The sequence below is a fragment of the Ixodes scapularis genome, unplaced genomic scaffold (assembly GCF_016920785.2).
Source record: "Ixodes scapularis isolate PalLabHiFi unplaced genomic scaffold, ASM1692078v2 PGA_scaffold3__209_contigs__length_174095766, whole genome shotgun sequence".
Lineage (NCBI taxonomy): Eukaryota > Metazoa > Arthropoda > Arachnida > Ixodida > Ixodidae > Ixodes > Ixodes scapularis.
The window spans coordinates 7,890,908-7,916,616 of NW_024609868.1; the positions used below are offsets into that span (position 1 = coordinate 7,890,908).

Genomic DNA, 25,709 nt, shown 5'->3' on the forward strand with positions numbered 1-25,709 from the left:
AGTATTTTCGCCCTCCTGATTCGCCGGGATGCCTCTATAGGGAGTATTCACTGGACGCCATATTTGTGGGTGCTGTTTAGAGCGCATGCTCAGAACGAGCTCACATCAATAGGCTGCTAAAACCGGCACACTTGATGAAATTATAATGCAATTAAATGCAAAGGTGCAAGCGAGCTGGACAAGAATGACGAAATGAATCCCTGGAGAAGGAGAACAAGAGGGACAAAGGACGAACATAAATCTCCAAACACAGCTAGGTGACTGGTGAGCGACCGGACCAGGCAGATTTTTCGGTCGCTCACCAGTCACCTAGCTGTGTTTGGAGATTTAAGTTTGTCCTTTGTCCCTCTTGTTCCCCTTCTCCAGGGATTCATTTCGTCACTCTTGATGGTGCGGAATGCACGCTGAAAACTAACTGTGGAAGCTCGCCACCAGCAGGCGCTCAGCAATCGCGCGCAAAACAATGGCCGCTTGTGAATACTCCCTATAGATCGTAGACATGGGCGTCCAGCGATAACCACGTGACACCGCCTCCCTTTACACAACCAGCGCCGTCTTCCGCCACATTTCTGCACACTTGGGGCGGTAACCATCCCACCACCCCACGGCGCTTCCAGTCCAAGGAAAGCCACACCGGCGTTCGTTGATTGCAAGCTATATGCGGCGTCAATTACATCGCGCTATATTCCAAGGCTAGCTTAGTAGCCCAGCATGCGCAGCGCTCTAACTCTGTCAAAGCACAATACGCCGAAGGGGGTGTTATCGGCCTCGACACCGCTCTCGGCGATAAAATAAAAAAAAATAAAAAAAGCCCGCCTTTCCAATAACAAACATTTGAACATTTTATTTTCGGATCTATTCTCGGCGTCAACTATTTTGTGCTACGTCACTAAGTCCGCAGTAATCTAACTGTCAAATTGAGTTGCGCCAGCGCGTGCGAATGAAACGCAAATAAAGCCTCCAAGTACTCTGCCAGCAGCGCGGGGCTGCAGCGCTGTGGACATTACGCCCTTGGCAATGCACCGCGAAATAGTTAACATCGAGTTTTCTTCTTTTCACTTTTTTATAGGGTCAATTTTCGACATTTGTTTCCGCTACTTTCCCGCTCTAGCGGGAAAACAGACGGGCGGACAATTTTGAGAGGGATCATAATTTGTTTTTCGCCAGTAAGAAATACGCCAGAAGCATTTTCGCGAAAATCATATCAATCGATGAGAGCGTTCTAGACGAAAAAGAAAGCAACAAAAAAGGAAACAAAACAAAAACAAAAAAAAGTGAAAGGGGCCAAGGAAGCGGCTTAAGCAAGGACCGAGTTTCGGGAAGCCCTTTGAAGTTACGACTAATAAGGACGCTGCTGGCGGCATTCTATCAGGGCGTCTTAATTACGGCCAGAAACATTCTTATCGAGCCATTACGTGCCCTTAAGGCGAGGCCTACGTCGCACGACGCCTACCACCTCAAAACAAAACTCTACTCGGAGCGCGCGCTCTGCTGGCGAAACTGTTCGCTGACTGGTCGGGCGTGCACGCGTGCGCGGGCACTCGCCAAAGAGGCCTTTCGTCAGCTTCCTCTGACACAGAAGAGAAGGAGAAGAAAGCCAGGCAGGGGGTGAGTTCTGCGCGAGAGTTTCGAATGAACGCCGCACGAGTAATTAACGAGTTAAGTACCACTTCCTATACTGCGGTAAAACGCTCTTTACGAAAATGAAGCATTGCGACGCGAAAAAGCGTGCCTCGGGGTCTAAATGCCCCATTTGTTTTTTTTATTTTGCTTGTTTCTGTATAGACACAAAAAAAAGAGCAAAGAGACTGCCATAGGTTAAGTCTTTGACTCACATAGAATAAAATTCAATCGGTCCGTTGCCCGTTTCCGAGAATTCGACTCTACGTTGCGCCTGAATGTGGGACTAATATAGCATATTGGGGACCTGTTTGAATGCACGTCTTTTCGTCTTAAGCTGTTGTTAGTCACTAGAGTTATAGAAGCGCACTCTTAAATTGGAGATACGGTCCTTCCTGTAAATGCACCACAACTCAAGAAAAGTGCTGACCACCGCCATACAGATTAGTCTTTTACAGATAAATTCCGAGGAACGTGTCTATAGTACATGCGCAGGTCACCTATCTATAAAAAGTTCGGCCTTGAAGCGGACAGTCCCGCAGTGACACAAACGATGGGCGATGGTGTCTTGTGCGCGAAGCTCCAAAATAATATCACGGCCCTGCAGAGGCATTGTCGCTACTGTTCCGACTCACGTTATTATGTCTTCGTCGCATATTAGAAGTGAAGGACAGCTCACTAAATGCAGCGCGCTGCCAAGCAACATATTTCAAAGAGAATAACGGATCACCGGTCGAGATTCCGTCAGCCTGCCTTGATCCAGACTATATATATACATAATCTTACAGATTTGCTTAAAAAAATCCATGAAAGCTACACTTATGTGGTTTGTGCGAGTGAGTTATACGCCCAGGAGGACATTATATGGGTGGCTAATCTTTGTGATAAGTCGGCTAATTTAGTAGAATTCACTAATTAACTTTTAATTAGTGAAAATAGACATATGGTTCCAATTAGAAACTTGCTGAGCGTTATTGAAAATTGCTAAATCAGTCAGTTTCAGAAAGACTTTAGCACGCGAGAAGCGTATAGTAGTGCTTTAAACTTCCCACTCATGAAGCAGCTACAAGGCTTGCGGTTTCAGTAAGGCGCCCGCGCAATTTTTCCGTCTTCTATCTCACTCTAAAAAAGCCCGTGCGTCTACTTTCACGCACAACACTTGGAGAACCAATCACCGCAACTTACGGAGGCAGCTCAGCGAATGACGATGCCGAAACGTATGTTTAGACCCAAAAACGCAGTCTGAGTTGTGACATTAAGCAATGCAAGCGTGACGTTTTGCATTGCTTAATGTCACAACTCAGACTGCGTTTATTGGTCTAAACATATGTTTCGGCATCGTCATTCGCTGAGCTGCCTCCGTAAGTTGCGCTGATTGGCTCTCCAAGTGTTGTGCGTGAAAGTAGACGCACTGACTTTTTTTTTAAGAGTGTAGCCCCATGCCTTGTACTTGCTCCACGAGTGGAAACTTTAGCGCACTATTGCGTTAATTACGCGCTCAAAGTCTTTCTAAAAATGACTGATTTAGGGGTTTTGGACGACGCTCAGAAAATTTCTAATTTGAACCATATGTCCATTTTCACTACTTAAAAGTTAATTAGTGAATTTTAAATAATTAGCCGCCTTATGGCAAAGATTAGCCACCCACATAATGTCCCCCTGGCGTATAACTCATTCGCACAAACTGTATAAGTGTAGCTTTCATGGCTTTTACAGCGCAGCTCTTAGGCGCCCGTTTGCGGGTGCCTAAGAGCGCGCTGTGTGTCCTGAAAGACATCTTAGTTATAGTTGCGTGCAAAATAAAAATCAAGGACATGGGCAGACAAAAACACGCCTCTGGGATAGGGACCAAGAAACGGGATGATATGGTCTCGAAGAATTAGGGCTTAGAAACAGGAAACAAGGATCACACTCACGCGTCCAGGGACAGCCGTACAGTTCGATCCTCATGCAGACGGTCCTGAGGATGCTGCTGTAGGGCACCACGCGCACCTTGGAGGCGATCACGGGAGGATCCAGGCTCCGACGCACCTCCGTGTACGTGTTGGTGTTGCCCTCGAACACCTATCGCCAAAACAAAGAGAAAAAAAAAAAAAGAAAGAAAAAACAGATGAGCCGCGGGGTACACACTTTTGTACGACGATGGGCTGTTCACAAACAACTCCAAGTATTCCCCCGCCAGGTGTGCGCATGAGCAGTGCAGACGTCAGCGTCGTATGTGACTATGCAAGCACTGCATCGTGCCGTTATTAAGAAATAAAATGAAATCACAAATAAACGGCTGAAAAAGATGCGCGCGCCATTCATGCACCCTAAGCAACTTAAAAATTAGCTGTCATAAAAAAAAAAAACACAAAAAACAGAAGAGAAGTAAGTGAGACAACTTGAGGATGCAGTCTGAGATTGTGTTTAGTACGATACCCTTGTTTTTTGCATCTGGTTTTTTTATGATAGGCGACAACGTTACTTGCGACGAAGCGTCGGTAGTGTCATTAATCGGAGCTTTACTACAGTCGGTGACAAGTTTTTAGTTTAGGGGAAGTTCCTCCCACCTCTTTCTGCATTAGCAGAGCGAACGCTGGAAAGGTGGCGACCCGCTCACCAGCGGTCGCACAGCTGAAGTGGAAAAGAGGGGAGAGAAGCTTTCCCTGAACTCAAAACCTGTCGCCGACAATGCGCCGAGAAACTGAGAAAGAGGAGGAGACGAGAGCGGACTTCAGAACGGCGACCTCTGGTTGGAACGATTAGTGGGTTAGACGTAAAGCTAGCAGCCTTTGTGTTTTAACGCGTTCGACGAGTGCACTGGAGACAAAGGCTGCTAGCTTTACATCTACCCACTAACGTTCCGACCAGAGCTCGGTGTTCTGACGCCCCCTCCCGTCTTCCCTTCTCCCTCACTTTCTCGGCGCATTTCTTCATAAGCGCGTGCCCCGCCACCTGGCCACTTGAGAAGCGAACCAGAATTTCACATCCCGTTAAGACTGCCGGGCCCTCCTTTTCCACATTACTCTTCCCAGTCAAGCATTCAAAGCGCTCATCCCAAGGTGATGCACGGTGTGTGTGTGTGTGTGTGTGTGTGTGCGTGTGTGCGTGCGTGGGCGTATGTATTTGTGTGCAAGACCCGATGCGCTTCAGAGATGCTTGTACTCAATTAACCTAAAAACAACGAGCAAAAAAAAGATCCTAAGGGTAGCAGCAGCTCAAATATTCTTGGGTAGTCCGAAAGAAATGTAAAGAAGTTGACAAACAAATCCTTATTCGAATATAAAAGCAAACACACCACACATGGTTCTAGAAATACAAGTTCGAGTTAACAGCTAATGCGTTTTTTTAGGCCTAGCCAAGAGAAAGTTAAAGGTATGTGAGAGCCTGTCAGTACAAGGTACCGATTGCTATACAAGACAAAAGGCGAACACTAACAAACCGAGAATTGTTTTAAATTTTCTTAGAGGGTTTAAAAAGCCCGAACGAAACGGGGGCAAAGCAGACACAAAGACAACAGGGCAACCCCTTCACCGCCTATTTTCTTTTCTTTTCTTTCTCTAGACATTGATCGGAGGCAGCTGCTGTGTAAGTAATGGAAAACTGTCCCTACGCAATTATAAGTTCGTGGAAACCACCGTCAAGGGAACGTGGGTGGAATGACGTTGGTTTTGGTCTTGTCCTTAGTCTTTTGTTAGAATGAAATGGTGACAACACTCGTACATTTGTGACCCCGACACACGCGTAATATAGAGACGCATAAAAAAAGTTCTGCTTACGTGAATATTGAATCACCATTACGTAGAGGGACATTTGTAAGTCTACTAATCTGTATACGAGTCAAGTCAACCTGCATACCGAAGAAAGGTGTCATGCATTTACTCTTGCCAGAGCTCTTACAGAGCGCTTAGGTATTTCACCAAACTAAACGTTCCTTTCGAACTTAGTATGTAGTTTTAATCAGTCGTCCGAGGCTAATAAGACTTTACCGACTTGCTATCTCCGCGCAGCTGAGATGTGTACCAAGTGTTTAGTTTATGAGGGGACAAATATCCATATATGTTTACGTACAAGTCAAGAATCGAGAAATGTAAGGAATCTTTAAAACGTCTTGAACCTATGGCACATTTTAATTTTTTCAAAGGCAGTTCTTCGTTGTGGCAAGTTGGTACTAACCTCATTGATTATGCTTCTTACGAAATTTAGTTTCTTGCTTTTGGCTGTTTTAACTGGAACTGAAAATGGTGTGCTCATTGGTTCGCTGTCGTAATCAAAGGGATAATCAAATCTTGTAAAAAACTACAAGGAAATAATATACAGCATAGAAAAAAAAAAGAAACAATTGATATGTAAAAAGGCTACAGTCAATAATGGCGGTAACTAGAGGCGACCTTTCCATTTGGTCAAGCCTTGCGTTCGGACCAATCGACACGCGCAAACCAACGGGCGTTTGAAGCACTCAAGGGGTTGCCCAATTTCACGGCTCGTTTGAGGGACAGTTCAACGGACTTTCCACCCGGAATAGCGGCCCGAAAGACCCGCAAAATTTAAGCCTGCTTCGGGCCGGCCCATGCCAGCTCCCGTTTCATCGCATTCACCCCAATCTCACCCAACTGCTTCCTCCCGCGCACATAATTTTCCCCGAAAACACACATGAGACGAGCACAGGCACAGCACATCTCCGAGAAAATGAGATCGCATACACCGCGGCATTCTGTATAAGGCTACTACTACTCGTGTCGGTTGTGGACGGAGTCCTAGACACATTCTAAGAGGGTTCAGCTGGCAACCTGGAGACCTTCCCAATTCCCGCGGCTTCAATTAGAAGGAAGGTTTTTACCCTCTCCGATCCCCTCTCTCTTCTTTGCTACCTCACTACGCTAGGATCCTCCCTGAACCCGTACGTCAATTGCAGCAGGGTCAGCGAGGAACGCTAACCTTACCACACGTTGGGTTTGGGTCTCTGGGGCATACGCGACAGCGCGGCCCAAGAAAACCTTCGTTGTAGGGTTGGCAACCCGAGGGCGTGCTGAGAACGGAGGAGGAAGGAAGGAATTAGGGAACGCCGAAGGAGGAAGAAATGGGGAGTGGGGGATGCTGCAAATAGGGGAGGGGGAAACACGGGATAGCCCGGGATTTAGGATTAATCGAACGCGGGAGCGGGGAGCCGCAGATGGATCTTTCCTGGAGGGCCATTACAGAGATGCTTTGGCGCCTCCGCCATAAACAGCTACGCTTGCTAGCCGTCGCGAACCGAGTCGTGTAGGAGGGGGAGAGAAAGCATAGGGAAGAGGAGGAAGGTGGAAAGAAAAACCGCCGTACATATAATATACGTTTGGGGGAAGTTTCAAGTGGTTTCGTGAAATGTTTCTTTTTGTAACATTTCTTTTCTTCGATGTCTTTTTTTCGTTTTCTTCCCAACCGCGGTCAAATGGAGACGTAGTATCGTTATAAATCACGCTCGAAACAAAGTGTCTCGGGTTTTTGTTTCTTGTTGTTGATTCCGCGTTCGGTGTGTGGTGGATGAGGGTTCTTTGAGAACGGTTTTGTTCTTTTTTGATTTTATTGATTGTTATTTGGACGTTATCTCAATCTGGTGCAACGCGATGCAGTTTAATCTTTTTCTTAAATTTCTTCATATCAGTGTACGTTTGATAAATGAGGTCGTTTTATTTTATTGTTGTTTTCTTGTTTTGAAAAACTTATGCATAACGTTCCCGTGGAAGAATGGCACTCTTTTAATGGGAGTTGTGGTTTGTTCTTGAGTATTTATCAACCTCTACAGAAGTTGCTTGGACGGTATGGGGCGAGATATTTCACGAGGTACGCTCGTGCAATGGTCTTTCACATAGCTTTCAGTTGTTCGGTAAACAAATTGGCCTCTACAACGGTGCCCCTTAACGTGGAAGCGTACAGCCTATTAGAGAAGTCTCGCAGGTGCTCCAGAAATCTTTAGCACCGAGAAGACACTGGGACTCTTCCACGGAAAGAACCTGGACCGTCATAAGGACGATTAAACATTTAACTGCTTATTCGAAGACCTTATCGACTATGGCAAAAATCTTCCACGCTGATACTGCATCAAGCAACGCGTCACATGTGTTCAAAGACGCTCAATATCTTAAGCACCTAAACTACGCCAAATCTGAGCGTGTAGTTTTCTTTTTGTGTGACCAATGAGCCCGCCTTCTGAGGAGATTTGTACATGTTACTAAAAAAAAAAAGTAACGAATTACATTTACAATTACTCGAAACTAAGTTGCAATTACTTACAATTACCCGTTATGAAGGTAAGTAACCATTACTCCACAAAGTAATCCGTTACTTTTGTGGCGTTGCCTGCAACATTACTGTCCTCAAGGAAAAACCAAAGCTAAGAAGGATATTCAGATGTTTAGTGTTGCCACCAGTCCCAATGATTGACCGTGAGTATTTTGAGCATCAGCTCGATCTCGTAAGTCTCGTCAGACATCTTGCCTCATTTCTTCGTCAAGATGTCGACTGCTACGCGGAACACCCATTCAAATGAGGCACTCGATGGGAGTACCATACTGTTCCTCACGAATGCTTGATGCACTGAATTGTGCTTCACCACGTGAAAAGATGGAAGTGTTCTTTACCCCGAAGAAAAAGCAACGCTTCGTTGTGGCAACGGTGCTTGATATTATCGGAATCGCGAAGCTGTAGAAATTGTCAGACAACTGACCAAAGCTGGAATATAAATTTATTTATTTACATCTAACTATACAGGCACACAATCCAAATGATACAGAACAAAGTTAGTAAGAGAGGGTAGTTACACGTGAAAATTAAATAATGGTTAAGGTTTCGATTTATATTCTTCCTTTGGCTGTGAACAGGTAGAAAGAACTACGCTTGAGGCGTTGGTGAACAAGGGAATAAACTGTTTCACGATATAAATATAAGTTATAAGGAAATAAATGTACCATGTCCACTCGCCAAAATAGTTATTCAGATCGTCGGTTAAAAGAGGATAATATAAGCGCACATTTCTCTACGCGTACCTTTCTTGATGGCGTTGAAAAGCGCAAAGAGCACGGGCCAAAAGTAGTATACTCCAGTCAGGCACGTAGCCAGGATTTTGTTTCGGGGGGGGGGGGGGGGGGGGGGGGGGGGAGGCGCCCATGACAAAATGCTGTATAAAGGGCATGGGGGAAGAGGAGGTTCCAGCAAAATGAAAGATTTTGAGGGGGGAGGGGGGGCCGGGCCCCATGCCCCCCCCCCCTCCCCCCCCCTCTTGGCTGCCTGCCTGACTCCAGTATTTTCTATATAGACGTCCGCCGAAGCCACCGGCAGTGAAGGGCAGAAAACTAAGCCCCACTCACGACTTTCACTACCTCCTCAAGCCCGGTATCTCTAGCCTACGTGAGCTGCTACATATACATGCACTTTATTTTTTTTTTGTAAAAATCTGTGTTGCAAGTAAGATGGTTCCTGCTGGGGGTAAAAGCAGGGGAAAGAAAACATTGAGTTTTCCAAGTGCCCGCAAAAAGCTGACGCCGAAGAAGGGTTACTGAGATGCAGATAACCTGACAGGAATTCACATTTAAAAGGGACCGCCTTAAAGGTTGAACTACAAAAAAAAGTGGATTTTAGAACCCCCTTTTTTTTTTCGCTTCTCAATGCGTGTGGCAATGTGACTGCGGTCGACTTTACCAAAATGAACACATTTTGTTCTCTTTCGGAGGAGGGGTGCGGTTCGTTGATTCAAATATAAGGATTTACAAGAAAGCCGTTACGTAAATATGGGAGGAAATTACTTTACGATTACTAAGGGATCACTAGTAATTTCGTTACATGTAACGGGTTAGGTACAAGTCTGCATGTGCGCGTGCATGTGCGTGAGTAGGCATGAGGTTTAGCAAGAGAGTTTGTATAAAAATGTGTACCCTGTTTTGTAGGTGCACCTCTTTCTAATGTTCTTCAAATTCAATACTTTTCTAAAGACGAGCAGCCAGGAGCTCGTCTATACATCCGTGCGCATTTCCAAGTCTACATTTATCAGCTCGTTCCGCTCCATACTTAAGCAATTAATTTATCCACGATGGCATTATGTGCACGCGCGTGAGTGCGTGCACTCTACTTTGCGCATGTGCGCTGTAACAAGGGGCGCACGTCACACGCACGAGCCATGTTTAACGCATCTCTCAGCTCATGTACCCAAATATGCCAGTTTACGATCGCATAACATTTTACCGTCGTTGTGCCCGACCTCCCCGCCAACTACAGAACAAAGCATCCGTTCTCTGCGGGGGAAAAAAAATAACCTAGGTTCCACAACGAGACGAAAAAACTCGAAAGTACAAACGCGAGCCAAAACCAGCGGCGAGGGCGCAACCAAACAGCAATAAGGCAGCAGGCCATCACGCTAAAGAAAGAAACCAAACAAATGTAAGCATTATAAAAGAAAGCAACATAGGCACAGGACGTTTGTGCCGGCAAGCGTCTTTTACGATTTCAGCGATGTCACGGAAAGGAGGACGCCCCGAAGGAACGGCGACGTTACTGTTTATTTGCCCAGCAAAGCGAATACGACCGCCTCCGGCCACCTGGCGAGAAAGTCAGACAACGAGCTTCTCCCCCCGTTCTTTGCAGACCGGGCGTTGGGACGAAGCTCGCTTTTGCTTTCCTGGTTCTGGGCACATTACGCTTCGTATAAGGACATCGCTGGGAAGGCCCGACTCGTCGGCTGCATGTGTGCAGGTCCGTCGCACGTTGGTTGCACGTGGACTCCGTGCTGAGCGATGCTTTTGCTTGAGCTGACAGCCGTAAACTTGCGAGGTTTGGGGCATTCGACGCCTGGAGTGACTGGAGCGCTTGCTGGGGAGAGAAGGGCGCCCCGTGTTTATCTTGGCGGGGACCGATTGTCTCCCGCCAGTTATGTGGTTCGAGCAGCCGGAGGAGATCGGAGGTTAGGCTTCACCTCGCTCACCGTCATCTTGCAGGAAAGCACCCTTCGGGTAGCGTTGATTGTCGCAAATTGCGCGCTTCTGTCACAAATATATTTTGGAAGTGGGGGCATGACGGTTCATTACACGATTTCGTGTAGCAGATCTATCGAGGGCAGGCTTCTCAGAGCGGCAATTCAAGGGAATGTAAAATGCTATTTTAAAATTTCTAATTAGAAACCACGAAAAGAACGTTCGAGGGCGCACATTTAGCTAGAAAATAAATTTCTTCGTCTGACATTTTTTGTTTTGTGTATTATTGTTTACATTCGGTAGTGCATTATCGTATCTAAGCGTATTAAAATTACGAGCAAACTTAGCACTTGAATGTGCTATCCACCAAAGGTGCGTTCCAATCGCTCGGTAATTACTACTGCAGCATTTATAGAGACCCATTTTTAAGCCACGCTACTTCACAGGTATTTATAACAGCATCTTTCGAGACAGTTGATGTCTATTTCATTAAAACTGCAAAAAAGTTAATAAAATTTCTTTCTGAACACGAGTCTTAGTTTTAGTTTAAATTGGTTTCAAAAGCAGCAAGTTTTAGTTTAAATTGGTTTCAAAAGCAGCGCGTCTTCATCTATGCAAAGTATGCGAAGATGAGTGCTGGCCAATCGAGTTGTCGGGCAATGTTTTAAGAGCATAACGACTTAATTAGGTGCCCTATCTAAATACCCGTAATATTATCATCATTGCACGTTGCAATATTTGTTTCTATATATATTCTATATAGTGCGTTAGTACACGCTAACGCACCAACTTCGAAACTCCGGAATTTACGAGATGTGCAGGATATTCGAACTCGAAAAACAAGGCTAGAATTGAACGTTGTCACTTCTTATTCGAGTCAATGAGTACACCGAAACGGTTGTTTTTATAGCAAGTCGAATAACGTTGAAGTAGGTGCATGCAACGATTTATTCAACCCCTCACTAAATAGAGCGTCATCCTCGCAGCTGAAAATTAGTGTGCACATCACCCTCGCAAAAAAAAAAAAAAGAGAAGACGTTGAGGTAAATTATCTGGATGAGGAAGTGAGAAACAGGAGCATCCATTGAAGCACATGTTGGCACTTTCGTCACCGGAACATTACGCCACGGCGGCGCGAGAGATAGCTCCCATTCGCTTCTCGCATGAGCGCCTGAACAGCAGCACCAGACTCCCCGCCACCGAGAATACACAGCTGAGGAACGCGTCGTATTAATAATACTCAGAACCGCACCCCAGCCGGAGCAATACCGAAATAAATATGCGGGATACATATCTTCTCCGCTCTCCTCACGTGCTATAGCAACGGACGGAACATGGCAGATAAGACGCCATCTTAATGAGCCTTCCCGAGCCCCCGTGGTCGCATGGTCGCGACACCGGTTCATTTTTAGGGGCAGCGAAATATTTCGGGCCACCGAGATGCTTCGGACCAGATAAGACGGGACCAGAGGAAGGACGCGTTGTGGCGACGGTCTCGAGATCGGAACTGAGCGAAATATTTGGGGCGCATTCTCGGGTCTGGTGTGTCGCACCGGGAAAGGCTCCAATTACACGGAGCGCCGAGCCTTTTCCTCTCGATCGCCACAATGGGTCGCCTCTGTGTACCGCGGTAGGCTCCTGGAAGTTTGGTCTTAGCGGTGGCATTTTGCCATCCCAAGCGCCGCCGCGTTCTCGCGGGTTAGGCCTAAGTCGCTGCGACTGATATTTGCTCCGTTTCAGCTTGCGGTGGACCGAGGAGAAGGCTACGAGTCATTGGAGCTAGTGCAACGCAAGTGTTAGCGTCACGTGACATGCGCGAGTGTCGCAGCGACTCGCAGGTCGCGTGGTCAACTGATACGTTGGCGGCGCCGGTTGGCTGAGACAGCATCGTATCGTCTGCCGTGGTTCATCGTGAGGTAAAACGTTACTACATAAAACCCGATGTTTTCTTTTGTTCTTTTTTCTGTGTTTGCGACGTGGGAAATGTCAGAATGCGCGCGTTGTAAAACGTATGTGGAATGTTGCAAGAAATTACACAAGGGGGCTTTGTCGGTTGATTTGCTGGTCACAACAGCGAAAGAAGGGAGTTCGTTCATAGGACTGCGTCTGTGGGATGTGAAATTTGGTCGTCTTTTGACATAAATTTCGTGGTTCGATGTTGCTCGTCGCGTTCTGGGTCACCGTGTCGCAGCTGCCGTCCATTTGTGAAGCTATACGTGTGTGGAATGCCGCGTGTTTCCAATTAGGATTAATTTTGGGGAAGAAAGAGGTGCGTCCTCGACAGGAATTCTCAAGATAGCTTTCTGCAGCGGATTACTACAGTACACCGAAGGAGAAACTCTAAGAAGCCACAAACAATATGGCAACGTTTCTTACGTTCCAGTCGAGGGTTAATCGTGTGGTAACGCAATGTGTTTCATACTTTTATGCCCGCTTGTTCACCCTTTTTCGAAGCTTTGCACGGTGAGCGCTCCTTTTCATACCATATTCGAGCTGATGCTCGCTTGTTTTGAAAGTCATTAGTCACGCAGGCACTACTGTCGCATAACTAGTTCACAAATACTGCAATAAAACTATAGTGCTTTCTACTTCCCATGTGGTGAAAACGATGATGAAATATCATTATCTGCCTGATATATATATATATATATATATCAGGCAGATAATGATATTTCATCATCGTTTTCACCACATGTGAAGCAGAAAGCACTATAGTTTTATTGCAGTGTTTGTGAACTGGACACACGCGGCGGCGTGTGCCCAGAACACCTCCAACTAGATACATTAATTTTCTTGTACATTAAAAAGACAGCTAGGAAACGCCAGAAAGCCAAGGTGGAGTGGTGTAGAGGTTAGCACACCCGATCGGACATTGGGAGGCCCAGAGTTAAAATCCTGGCTCCGCCGTTTTTTGGCTTTCGGCGGGTTCCTGATAACTTCAATTCTTTGATTCATTGGATTAAGTACGGTTCATTCATCTGCACATATTCGTTTATATATATATATATATATATATATATCCGGGATCTACCCGCGACTTCTAAGAACGAGGAGGTAGCCCACCTCGTGGTTGGTCCTGTTCCGGTAGCGCAACCACTTGTGCAGGCCGGGCCTCCAGTACTCGACCATGAACTCCTCGGCGAACTCCCTGCCCTGGCCGTTGCCGAACCGGCCCTGGGTGGCCAGGGAGCTGACCACGTGCGCCGTGCGCAGGTTCACCTCCACGTACTCGTGCGTCTTGGGCGAAATCTGAGGCGCCGGGCACCAGGCTCCGCCGTTCAGTTCCCGCAGCAACCTGACGAAAGAGATTTAAAACGTGTAAAATTACGTCACGTACGCGGATACAGCCTCGTCAACTCGCCAAATGGTGCGATACAGCTCCAGAGTGAACGCGTTCGGGATAAAACAATGCTGCAGCCGTGTCACGCAGGGAACTCGAGGGCCACTTACCGAAATGACATTTGGCGGCAATCGATGAGCCAACGCGGTAAGCCGAGAGTATGAGGTTCCAGGCCCATTTCTCCTCTATCATTGCATTGCTTTGTGGGTTCTTATGAAGGCGAGGAGTCGCGAGCGCCACAATATATTATATTTTACATATTTACAAAAAAAGAAAGGAAATCAACGTGAAGGTTGTTCGTCCGTAGGTAAGGCCGAACACTGGCTCACTCTCGTGCTATCTATATTTTTTGCGTGCCTCTCGCGCATCCCTGCGTCCTCTTCTTCCTTGTGACCGTAGATCCTACAGCTTCAAACTTCTCCGGACGTTCAAACGCCATTTGGTTCGTTCATATTTTAAAATTGTCACTCAGCCGCCAAAAAAAAAAAGAAAGAAAAACGCAAATTGGATAAAATACTTCAGCAGTTATTTTTCTACTAATCATCGGCCAGAAAACTAGCTGTTGAGAGTATATTGAAGGGGCTGGGGAAAAACAATGTCCACGGTAAGTCTAACAAAAAAAAAAATGAGTAACATGCATTTAGGTATTATTGAGATTCCTCTCTAATATCCAAGTCCTTCTTATTGAATTTTCTTCGAAGCTCAGTGCCACCCGTGCTTCAAAGAGAGCTATGCAGAACACTATTAAGAAAATCAAAAATAAAATAATTTCGCGAGGCTGGATGAAGGTGCTTCATGAACTTCTGTCTACAGAGCGTCTCTATTGCGGTCATTTCATATCTTCTATTTGGGGCATCAGTGTTTTCCTTTCTTTTCCTTCTTTTTTTTTTTTGCTGCCAGGGTGTTTTTTTTTTTAATCCTGGTTCCAAGGATATGTGGCAGGAGCCACATCTTACTTGTCTTGTGCAACAGCAGTGAAACTAGCCCAAATGTATTTGCTACAGACTATTAGTAATCGCTTTCGGCAGGCTGCCATCTTTGTTTCTTTGACTTTGGAATGAGTTCTGAACATGCGTATAGTGTCTCGCTTGCAAAAAAAAAAAACAGGCGCTACGATTGCGTTTCGAGTTTAGTGATTCGGAATTTGTCACCTGTATGATAATCACAAGAAAAACGCATACAACGTTATCTTTGGAATGTTCTATAGCAGATAAACTACCTCTTGAAAGGGCAGTTTAAAGTACAAACACACGAAAAGACACGAGACAGACGGGGCCGTGTCCCAGCAAAAATCCTTCGTTTTCATATATAAGCAAACTCTTGGTGTCATTAAATGTTGTTGCCAGTGGAAAGTTTGTGTTTGTCCGTCCCTTCTCGTTTTCTTCGTCAAGTTTAACCCTCGCTTTCGTCCGTACCGGATCTGTTTCGACTTTCGGGAGCAGCGTATGGATGCACGGGCGTCTGCACGTGCCTCCTCTAGCGCGCGGCGAGCTCTGTCTGCCGTCTCATACGGTCATACCCCCGTCCGAAAGTTGCTATCGCGTCGACGCAGGTGCCGCAGATCTCCTGCCGCGGCCCCCGATCCGCGGTGACGGACTCGGGAGACTCCAGAACCCTTATCGCGGCGGCATCTTCGCCGTCACCCGTGTGCGTCCCCCGTCGCCCGGAGGCGAGCAAGGTGCTTATTCGCAGATTCCACGCCTCCCTGGAAACCCATTAGGCTGCTCTCGCCCGCCCAAGTCTGGGGTTTCCTCGCTCGGCTTTGGAGAGAACGCAAGGCGCCCACCCGCACGCGCGCTTTCCGACAATCGGGTTTAATTAAACCGCATAGCGCGGTTGAATTAGATTCATTACAATCCGCCGAATCGAGGCGCGGAATTATGCCCACTGGTTGAAACGGACTAAGCTCTCGGTGGGGGGGATGGGGGAGAAGGGAGCCGGGGTTAACGTAGTCTGCGCAGCGTATGCTGCGCTGTCTCCGCGAGTTATCCCGTCGCCCGACAGGCTTCTCTATGTAAATGGAGCGCGTTCGAATTCCCGCGGTTTCTTGTGAGGTGATTCAAAATCAAATACCAAAAGTAGCACAGTTTTGAATAGTCGAGAACCATATATCTGGAAGACATATATGCTTCATATGAAACCAAAGTTGCAGTGAGCGCGTTAGTAACGATGAAAGCGCCAGAAAAAATAAACAAGCGGGCGGACAAGGCGAGACATCTTTCGTCGCGTCTTGTCTCTCCCTGTGTTTGTTCTTTCTGATGCTTTATATGAAACGTGGAGACCTTTAGACATACATTGTTCTTTTTGTTTTGCATCAATTTTCTTAACGATTAAGTGGGAAGCTTGTATCGTATTTATATTTCTAGAAAGGCACTGGAGCGTAAAGAATTTTGAAAGTATTAGTAAAGTTCGCATAAGAAAAATTATCTGTGTTGTTTTTGTGTGCGTTTTCTTATATTTCTTTTTAATGTCGTTTTATTCTAATGGAAGAATTGTTTCTCTCTTAATTTTCCAAGGAAACGAATATGAAAGGAACTTCCAAGGACGGGTGTCCAAGGGATTTGGTGCATGCTTAGATGAACTCGTCTTTGAATATTTAGATTATATCCCACCAATTCAGCCAGGCATATACGTTAGCTGAACCTTTTGGCTTGAAGCGAGCAAATAGTTCACTTTATTTTAAAATTTGTGTCAATACACGCAATATTAATCGCGAGTTTACCGGTAAGAACTAAATCCATTCATTTTTTTTTTTTTTGGGGGGGGGGGGGGGGGGAGAACAGTTATCTGGAAAAACACATAGAATGTAAAAGTACACAACTGAATGGCTTAGTTCTTTGATATACGAGAAATTAGAGGCTGGCCAAGTAAAGATGCTTTCACGGACGATTTAATTGAAATCGTTTCCAAGCATGATGTATTTGATATTCAGTATATCCATTTTCCTGCAGAGCTCCCTTTTCAATAGACCACCTTTATTCCCTCCACTCTCAGCCAACGTTTCGAAGCCGTGGGCTATTGAGAGCCAGACATTAATGTCAGCCAACGCACATCCGCCGTAACGTTTGACCCTTCTTGTTTTATAAAAGACAAGCGAGACAAACGTTACTTGTTTTCTACCGCAAATGAATATTTAGCATACATCCCCATTCGAGCTCCCCTAACACTTTAGCGGGCGGCATCCACCAATAGCAGTCGGCTTCATTCATCCCCCAAAAACCCAACGACCAAACTTGCCTCATGAAAGCCGGCCTCACTGCCTCGTTTAGTCTTTAATGCGGGCTCCTTTATGAGGCATTCGTCGCTACGCATTTAAACCCTCTCCTTCTATTTTTTTTCGGTATCCCCGTTTAGACAAGACGACGAAGAAGCTGCCCAGCGAAAGAAAGCCCTCACACACAGATATATTATGATCACGAAGTTGGAAACACAGAGAGCAGGCGCTGATCGCGCGGACCGACCCGGCACCGCGGCAATAACGCGAGCAGGCAGATATATGAATCACCGCGACAGATGTAACTCGGCCGTGGCATATATAAAGCCCGAGAAAAACGAGGGAGAGAAAAAGGGCGAGTGAGAGTGAGACAGCCAGAGCACACGCACAGACGCGCCACGGCTCGCGCTCGAGCGCAAAAGGGAAGGCGGTCAGATCAATAGAGACCGGGCCTCAGTCACTCCGTGCGTGTGCAGCGCACGAGCTCGCTTTATTATGTGCGTGTGCGCGTACGTGCGGACGGAGTTGCGCGTGCGCGGACGTAGGAAACGTTTTTGCACTCTTTCCTTTACTCCGTTTCACCTCGGGATGGACCGTAGAGGAAGGTGTACGAGCTACCGATAGAGCGCCGCGCGAGAGTCGCGTGACTCTGACGAAGGGGGGCGCAGCGACGCGAGGTGCGCACGGTCACGTGATAGGTTCAGAGTGCTGGGTTGGCTGGAATGGCCTGTAGCGTCCACTGCGATCCACCGTAAAGTAGTGAAACAGAGTATATATCGCCCTCCGCCTACATGCGAGCGTGCGTGCGTGAATACGTGCGTCTGTCTCATGCGTTCTTTTTTTTTTTTTTTCATCCATACCGTTTTCCTTTCTGTTTGCACATCTTCCGCGCACATCCGCACGCCGCACACACACCGTCGTTCCGTTTGTTCTTCGTGCCGCGGATTCGTCCACTATCTTTGTACCGCTAGTTTTTTTTTTTGGCAGGCGTGTTTACGCGTTTGTGGCCCGTGTCGCTCAGAAAAGTTAGATTGTATGTGCGTGTTTGTGTTAGCGTGTCGGGTTATGTGCACGCGCCGCGTGACAGTGTTGCCGCCGGTCGATCGCTCGAGTAGATTCTACGCTAACCGAAGAGACAGGAAACTAAAAGAAAAGCAAACAAAGGAGGGACTCGCGCGGGGATGGGGAAGTGAAACCCCGAGGTCTATTGGCGTGTCAGACGTGGGAGCTTCATTTGTGATTCGTATCTGACGTGTATCGCTGTCCGGACTCATTAGAATGCAATAGGTATAGCGCCTTGACAGATTGCCGAGAAGGGGGAAGAGGGTTGATGGACGAGGCCGGGCGCCAGAGGAGCCAACTAAGTGGATACCAATCGCGGTAAATCGAAGAGTTGCTTATGTTAATGGCGGATAAAGAGTGTGAGTGGCGTGAGAAGGTAGTAGGCGGTGGCCCAACGAGGCGTGAGCAGGACTATACTTTGAAGTTCAGCGAATCATCGACTGTTCCGTAGGTACATTGCGGCGGAATTTTGATTATTTCCCTCTTCCGTATAGTTCAAAAGATGGTCTCCGTAGAAGGAAGTATATATCTAGCAGAAAGTGGTGCTGATGGCAAATGAGCACAGTGCAAAGAAACAAATACATTAAGTCACAAATACGCTTCGAACTTCTTCCAGTGGTAAAGTTATCAGGTGCATACACGAAACTGGAAGTAATTCATACTACTTTTTGATGTAGTCGTCACTAGCAGTTACTCGGAAAACGAAAATAAAACTGTCTAGATAACGAGTCAGAAGAACGTGAGGACTTCTGCATGCAAGTTACGACTTAAAACAAGTTCACTTCTTATTTTATCGCAACTTTTTTTTTTTTTTTTTTTTTTTTTACAACAGCGTTTTTTAGCGCACTTAGGCACCCGAGGTAGTTTTCGTAGCGTTTACCTTTTTGTTTTTTTAATCTTGTTCGTAATATAACGTAACGTTTTAAATCAACCGTAATTCACTCGCGCTGTTTTTTTTTTTTTTCTTTTTCTTTGTAATTGCCAAGAATTATAGCTACACAAAATTGTCAAAATTTGTCTTCTAATTTTGTTTTGAAGTTTTTAAGTAGCAAAGAACTTCTAGAAAAAAACTGTCCGATTTCAAGTGCAATAAAGAGCAACTGAAAGTAAACACACACACTGTAAAAAAAAAACAAAAAAAAAACAGCCTCTGCATACATGGCACTATTGTCCCCTGTAAGCACCAGGCCGTTCACAAAATAAGCAAAAAGAAAACGCTACAACGATGAAAAAAATAAAATAAAAGAAGACCTGGAAAGGGCAATTCACGGAACCGCGAACTAACGAATTTCGACATCCTTTCAAGTACATGATCGATTCGATGTCGCCGAGCATCAAAGTACCATTGTCGTCGTCGTCTGATACGCGATTCAAGGCAAGCGTCCAACAAGAGGCAGAGAGCTGCAGCTTCTTGACACGGCAACCCACAAACCATCCGCATGGGGGGTTTGTCATGCACGTCGAGGACCCTACCGTTGAAGCACCGGGAGAGCGGAGAGTGCTCCGAAGAGAGGCAACTTGAAACTCGACGCGGCCGCCCGCCTGCCGGAGTTTTCAAGCACTAGAGCACGATCCATGGCGTGCCTGTCAGAGCCAAGGAACAATGCACGCACGCTCTCTTGAACCTCGTAGATTTGGGACTGAACTCAGTGGGCACGTCTAGAAGGATCGCCGTCGGCACCCCGAGGATATACCGGGCGCTACGCGGTACCTCAGAGTCGGTCAGACATAGAGAGGAAACATAATATGGCTTGAACCACCTAAAAACTTTGGTTGTATGTCATTCTTATTATTATTTTTTTTCTTATTAAAAGTGCAGGTACGGTGCTTTGTACTTTAGAGGCAGTTTTCTGTGAGTTTTAAAGCTTGTGGATTTTCCCCTCTCCCCTTTTGTTACGCGTGCAAGAGGATTGCTTCGCGTAGACGTTTTTATGCGATACAGTAAGGTTCGTCTGTACATACATGACAGGAAAGTTTTACATTCACTAAGAAAAAAGATTCGAAGGGTGTTTGTTCTCTAAATTTACTGGAAAGACATGGGTAAGAGTGGAAAGTTGGGCCAGCTAGCGTCTATTTGCGCTTTTCAAATATTAAGACGCTGATACTTTTTCATACGCAGTTTTATCATATCCGCTAGAAATTTTATTGCACGGGCCCAGCGCCTAAAAGAAACATGCACAGCTAAAACTCCATGTTAACGCCAGACGTGAATTTTGTTTCGTACACTAATATTATAACTGTTAATTTACTAAACATTTATATTAATAGAAAACTAGGGGACTCATGTGTCGTCTAAAAAAAGGTATTCTTGACCTTAATAACACATTTCGATTTCGATTTTATCACTTTTTAACACTTTTCGATTTTATCTCTCTCCATTACCAAGTAATAATGAGCCAGCGCCAGTTAAGCATCTCCACCCTTTTCTCCAATGACCTGTCGGTCGTTCGCCTACACCTCTATTCCTCGCATAAGTTCCACTCGGCTGTCGTTTATTCTTTTTTTTTCCACAGAAAGTAACTGGAATGATCATTGCTCGACCCCTCTGTGCCTCTGACCATCGCTTCGCGCTACATATTCTCCAGAATGGCATGGGAACCCCGTTTCGCGAGACGATTGCGCCACATTTACGCCGAAATGAAACTCGGGGTCAACGCGGTAACTCTCGAGAACGCTTAAAATTCGCCCATTATAAACAAACAAACTGCGCGCTGCAAACCTATTCACACAGTGCGCCCCCCCCCCCCCCCCTTCCACCCTTTCTCCCTCTACACCTCACTCTTCTCTCGGTCTAACAGTAATGCGTCCAGATTTCGGAGTGTTTCGAACTGGTCGATAAGGTCACGTGATCTATGAGCCTATAGTTCGCAGCACAAGCTCTCCGCCCCATCTCTCCTTCCCCATGCGGCAACTCACGCATGCACATGAGGACCCCATCTGCGCAGGAAGCGTTCGCCATCAAGCTGCAAACGCTCTGTACGTTTTGAGTTGCTCCCTCTTTTAAATCTAGGCTCTTAACTCTACAACTAATGAGTTGTAGAGCTGTAAACCTGTCGTTATAACGGAAGAGCTCTTGAAACGAGTGGCCGAGCCACGAGGAGGCCATAGGCGATGGAGCTCCCATCACATTACTTTGGACGGCTGTTAAAGTTCGGGAAAGTTCGGAGGTTTAAATGGTATTTTACATTCTTATTTTCTTTTTTTTTTTTTTTTTTTTTTTTTAAAGGGTCGAGATGCGTGTTAGTTTGAAGGTGAGGACATGCGGAATGAGGTGCCCCACGCGCGCGGACCTCGCGTTCTCGAAGTTAATGGGCTACTTCTGTGAGCTCTCCGAGGAATGTTCGGTGTATCTACGGCGCCATCTAACGTAGGAAATAGGGTCTTCTTCGTTAAAGCTACGGGAAAGCGAGGTTGAAAAATGCCGCAGTTAATCCCGTTTGTACATAACGGGATTTAATTTGGAAAGTGAAAAGCAGGACGAAGATTAAAGCCTAAGCGACGACCGATGTCAATGATTCAACGTTCGGTAGAAGGCTTAGTATATAGCGCAACATCTTTTCAATATAATAATTTTTGGGAGTATTATCTGGTGGAAGTGAATTGCTCGTCCCCGTCCTAATAATGAGTAATATAACTATAACGCTTCTCAAAAAATCTGAAATAATTGTACATAATATTAATATTACCTTCAGTTTCATTAAAGCTCGTTCCAAAACTACCCTTGTACTCTAGCTGCTTGGCACACGAAGACATGGGAAGTGCCCTGTCCTATGATTAACTATGCTTTTTAAGGGCTTCGATATTGCCTTTCCAGGTTATCTAATACCCCTTGAAAAAGCCCGGAGACGAGGGGACATGAAAAAGGGGACACGATACTTCCCCCTTTTCTTGTGTGCCGTCGTCTCCATGGTTTTTCAGTAACGACCGTTCACCAGCTCGCCTGCGCAATCACCCTTATTTACATCTAATGCCCCTTTTGGACATTACTAGCTAACGCATCTAGATTGCATTTCTGATATCTCAATTCAACGAGTTATCGACACTCCGCCTCAATTTATGCAACATTTTGTGTTGCACTTCATTATTGCACAGTGCATCGCTGAATGTGATCCAAATTATGATCCTGGTAGACTCTCGTGTTGTACTCTTTGACTGCATGACGCGTTGCTGCATGCCTTCTTCGTCTTGTTCTTTCATTACGATTGTGCTGTATTTATTCTACACGGTATATCGCTGTATGAATTCTGCGCCTGGGTTGGAATGTCAAATGCTGTAAATTCAAGTGCAAGATACCAGAAACCTTGTCAAGTTAGTATAGTAGCTCTCTTACCCGTTCCCCATTCTCAAATGGAAGGAAATAAATAAACTTTGATTTGATGTTTGAATTTGAACTTACGAACTGTAGCACAGGAAAAAAAAAGGGGGGGGGGGGGGGGGTACATTTGCGCTAGCATGTAGCCCTAACGAACAAGAAGCTTGATTTTGCAACAACATTTCAGGAGTTGAAACAGGCTATTTCTTTTAAAGTTTTCTTCTCCGGAAAGCTTGCTGACGATTCGGCTCTACGGTGACAAACGCGGTTGACGACGACAAACAAATGCGACCCATGAACTGAAAACGTGCATTGCGTCAGCGATCGAATTGCCAAAGATGAATATTGGGATTTGTGTCCAATGGCTGCAGTTAGCAAACAGCCGAGCTCTAACAGTACGGATTTGGAATAGGATGTGAGCCTAACAGCATGAGCCGGCACTTGGTGTCAAGTGACTGCTTGTTCTGGCCGAAGGATGAAAAGGTGATATGACCGGATATTCTTCGATTACCAGGCACAAAAAAGCGATTAAAAGAACACTTGAGAAGGACGTTATGGATGTTAGAATGACGATGAAACGATTGTACCAATTTTTGCTCTATATAGAGACCCCAACATATTTTGCGAAGTGGAACACCATAGAGCCCGGAGCAAGAATCCTTGTTTGTTTAAACGCTTTAACCCGCAAGTGAAACAAGTGGTTCTCCATGTCGCCACATACCGTGCCCCAGAAGCGTTTCTGTGCCCGCACTTCTGACTCTTGGAGAAAACAGGCTGTCAGACGTTCTTTGCCGGTATCTATACTGACAATGTTCACCGCATCCACGTGCCTGGCCTAGCAATGTTCATACCACGTGCTACACTACGAGATTGCAAAATCTGCTCGGTTTCAAAAATCGAACCCGAATATTGGCGGACGGATTGGCGCAGTCTGAAGCATGACTCAGCGTGTGCTCAAATAGAAATTCGTACACTGCGCTCAGCTGACGTGGTTGAACACCGCGGATAAATCACGCTGTAAAAAGGCAGCAGAACGCAGGAGATAAAAAAAATAGACCGCTTTTATTTTCAATTTTTGAAAGCGAAATTTGTTTTTCTGGCTCCCTACCCTCTTGCCCTAAAGTTTTCTCCCGTGCCACCAAGCGACGGGCCGTTAGTAATATCGTTAGTAAGTACAAACTCGCTGTCATCTCAAGAGAATGCTAGCTTTACGCGGTGTTCATACGTAGTGCGAAGTAGTTCTTACAAGATTTATTTATCACAACAACAACAAAAACTAATATTCTAATTTATACGTATGAGTTATTATAAATAACAAATACCTGATCTTAAACGTGCACCCATATTTGTATCTTTCTTCCTCACACACAGATGAATAGTGAAAATATTATGCGACGAACAAACTTTTTTTTTATTTCGTTTTTTTGAAGTGAAAACTAGTGGAGCTAGTACTCCGCTCATGATTGAAACTTGTTTTGTCTTCTGTTTAGTACCTATTTTCTATTTTAACAATCGTATTTCCACTATTAGAGCGTAGCGCTTAGAAGCCCGTTTCCGGCTTGAGCGGCGTTGGCGTCGGCGTAACCGCGCGGTGTCTCACGGGAAATGTCCCGTAATGCACCGCGCGGGGAGGAGGAGGACGAGAGGGAGGCGAGTAGGAGGCGGGAGGAGGAGGGGAGGGGAAGGAAGAGGAGAAGGGAGCAAGAGGGGGAAGAGGAGAAGTGAAGGAGGGAGGAGGAGGGATGAAGAGAAGGAGAGGAGGGAGGGGGAGGAGGGAGGAGCATGAGGGAAAAGCTTGAAGGATGAGGGAAGGAGAAGGAGGTGTAGGGCGAGGAGGTGGTTAGAAGGAGGTGGAGGGAGGAGGGGAGGAGGAGTAGCAGGGAGGATGAGGAGAGGGAGGAGGGGTATACCCTCCCCTTAGTGCCCTTCCCTCCTCCTCCTCAAAGCTGCGCTCTAATTCGGCGTTACAGGGTGTTGTAAACGTCTTTCGTTTAAGAGCGCAGCTCTTAGGCGCCCGTTTCCGGCTTGAGCGGCGTCGGCGTCGGCGGAACCGCGCGGTGAATGATGGGTAAATTTCCCCGCTAAATTTAGCGGAAAAGCTTCCCCGCTAAATTTAGCGGAAAAAATTTCCCCGCTAAATTTAGCGGAAAAAGTTCCCCGCTGAATCTAACGAAAACATTTCCCCGCTAAATCTAGCGGAAAAAAATCCCTGCTAAATCTAGCGGTAAATTTTCCCCGCTAAATTTAGCGGAAAAATTTTCCCGCTAAATTTAGTGGAAAAAAATTCCCAACTAAATCTAGCGAAAAAATTCCCCGCAAAATTTAGCGCGGAATTCGTTTCGCTAAATTTAACGGGGAAATTTTCTCCTAAAGGGGGGCGAGCAGGAGAGGAGGAGGGGCATATCCCCTTCCTCCTCCCCCTCAAGAGCTGCGCTCTAATTCGGCGTTACAGGGAGTTGTAAACGGCTTTAATTTTTTTTTATTTTTTATTTACTCTCCCTGACTCTAATCGCGCAGAGCAAAGTTTGCTACTGGCCTTGCTCTGAGCAAGGCCAGTAGCAAACTGATTGCTCTTACACCACTGCCGTGCCATGCATTTATGGCAAACTGAAGCAACTCACCTCGCAAACTGTGGGCCGACGCTCGCCGCATTGTGTGTTGAACTGGCAGTGATATCTTCGTCCTTGATCTCCCCGCTGGTCATACCCAACGTCTGATTGCAGGCACCTGCATCCAAAATAAGGTAGGCATGAGCGTACCGTCCTATTGCTCTAACAGGCACATCGCTGCAACAATCAATATTGCGCACTTCATCTTTTTACACGTCCTTAGGCCACTAACATTAACCAGACGGCGCTGTCACTGCTTGCATGCATGACACCACCACTTCCTTCATATTTTGCCATGATTTGCTAATACAAGTGTTCGCCACCCTATGGCGCCACCGGTGTTATCAAATTTTACGGCTGGAGACATCAGGCAGCGCAAACAGTTTGTTGCACACTGGAGCCGTCTTTCGTCAGTGCTAGGCAAGGTTAGAGTGGTTGAGAAATTTACGCAGCACGCCGGCAACCAGTGCAGTGAAACTAGAGCTTTGGGAGCGTATTATCTTATAACTCAAGTTCACAAGGTTCGCGCAACATAGTGCGTGAAACATGTCAAATGTAGCAGCATGATCAAAGCTACACCGTACAACGACGATACCACCCTGTTAGCAGTGTGTTCGCACGTTAAGAC

General features: G+C 46.1%; 1 protein-coding gene across 4 annotated transcripts in view; it reads right to left on the bottom strand.

Moving 5' to 3' along the window:
* LOC8039276 (discoidin domain-containing receptor 2) overlaps positions 1-25,709 on the bottom strand; it is a 171,678-nt gene that overhangs the window by 23,629 nt on the left and 122,340 nt on the right. For all 4 annotated transcript variants that reach the window (XM_040500141.2, XM_029982562.4, XM_040208278.3 and 1 more), the window contains exons 3-5: positions 25,094-25,199; positions 13,608-13,839; positions 3,537-3,684 (exon numbers count right to left, since the gene is read on the bottom strand). In XM_040500141.2, coding sequence (XP_040356075.1) covers positions 3,537-3,684; positions 13,608-13,839; positions 25,094-25,199 — 486 coding nt within the window. The remainder of the gene's footprint in view (positions 1-3,536; positions 3,685-13,607; positions 13,840-25,093; positions 25,200-25,709) is intronic.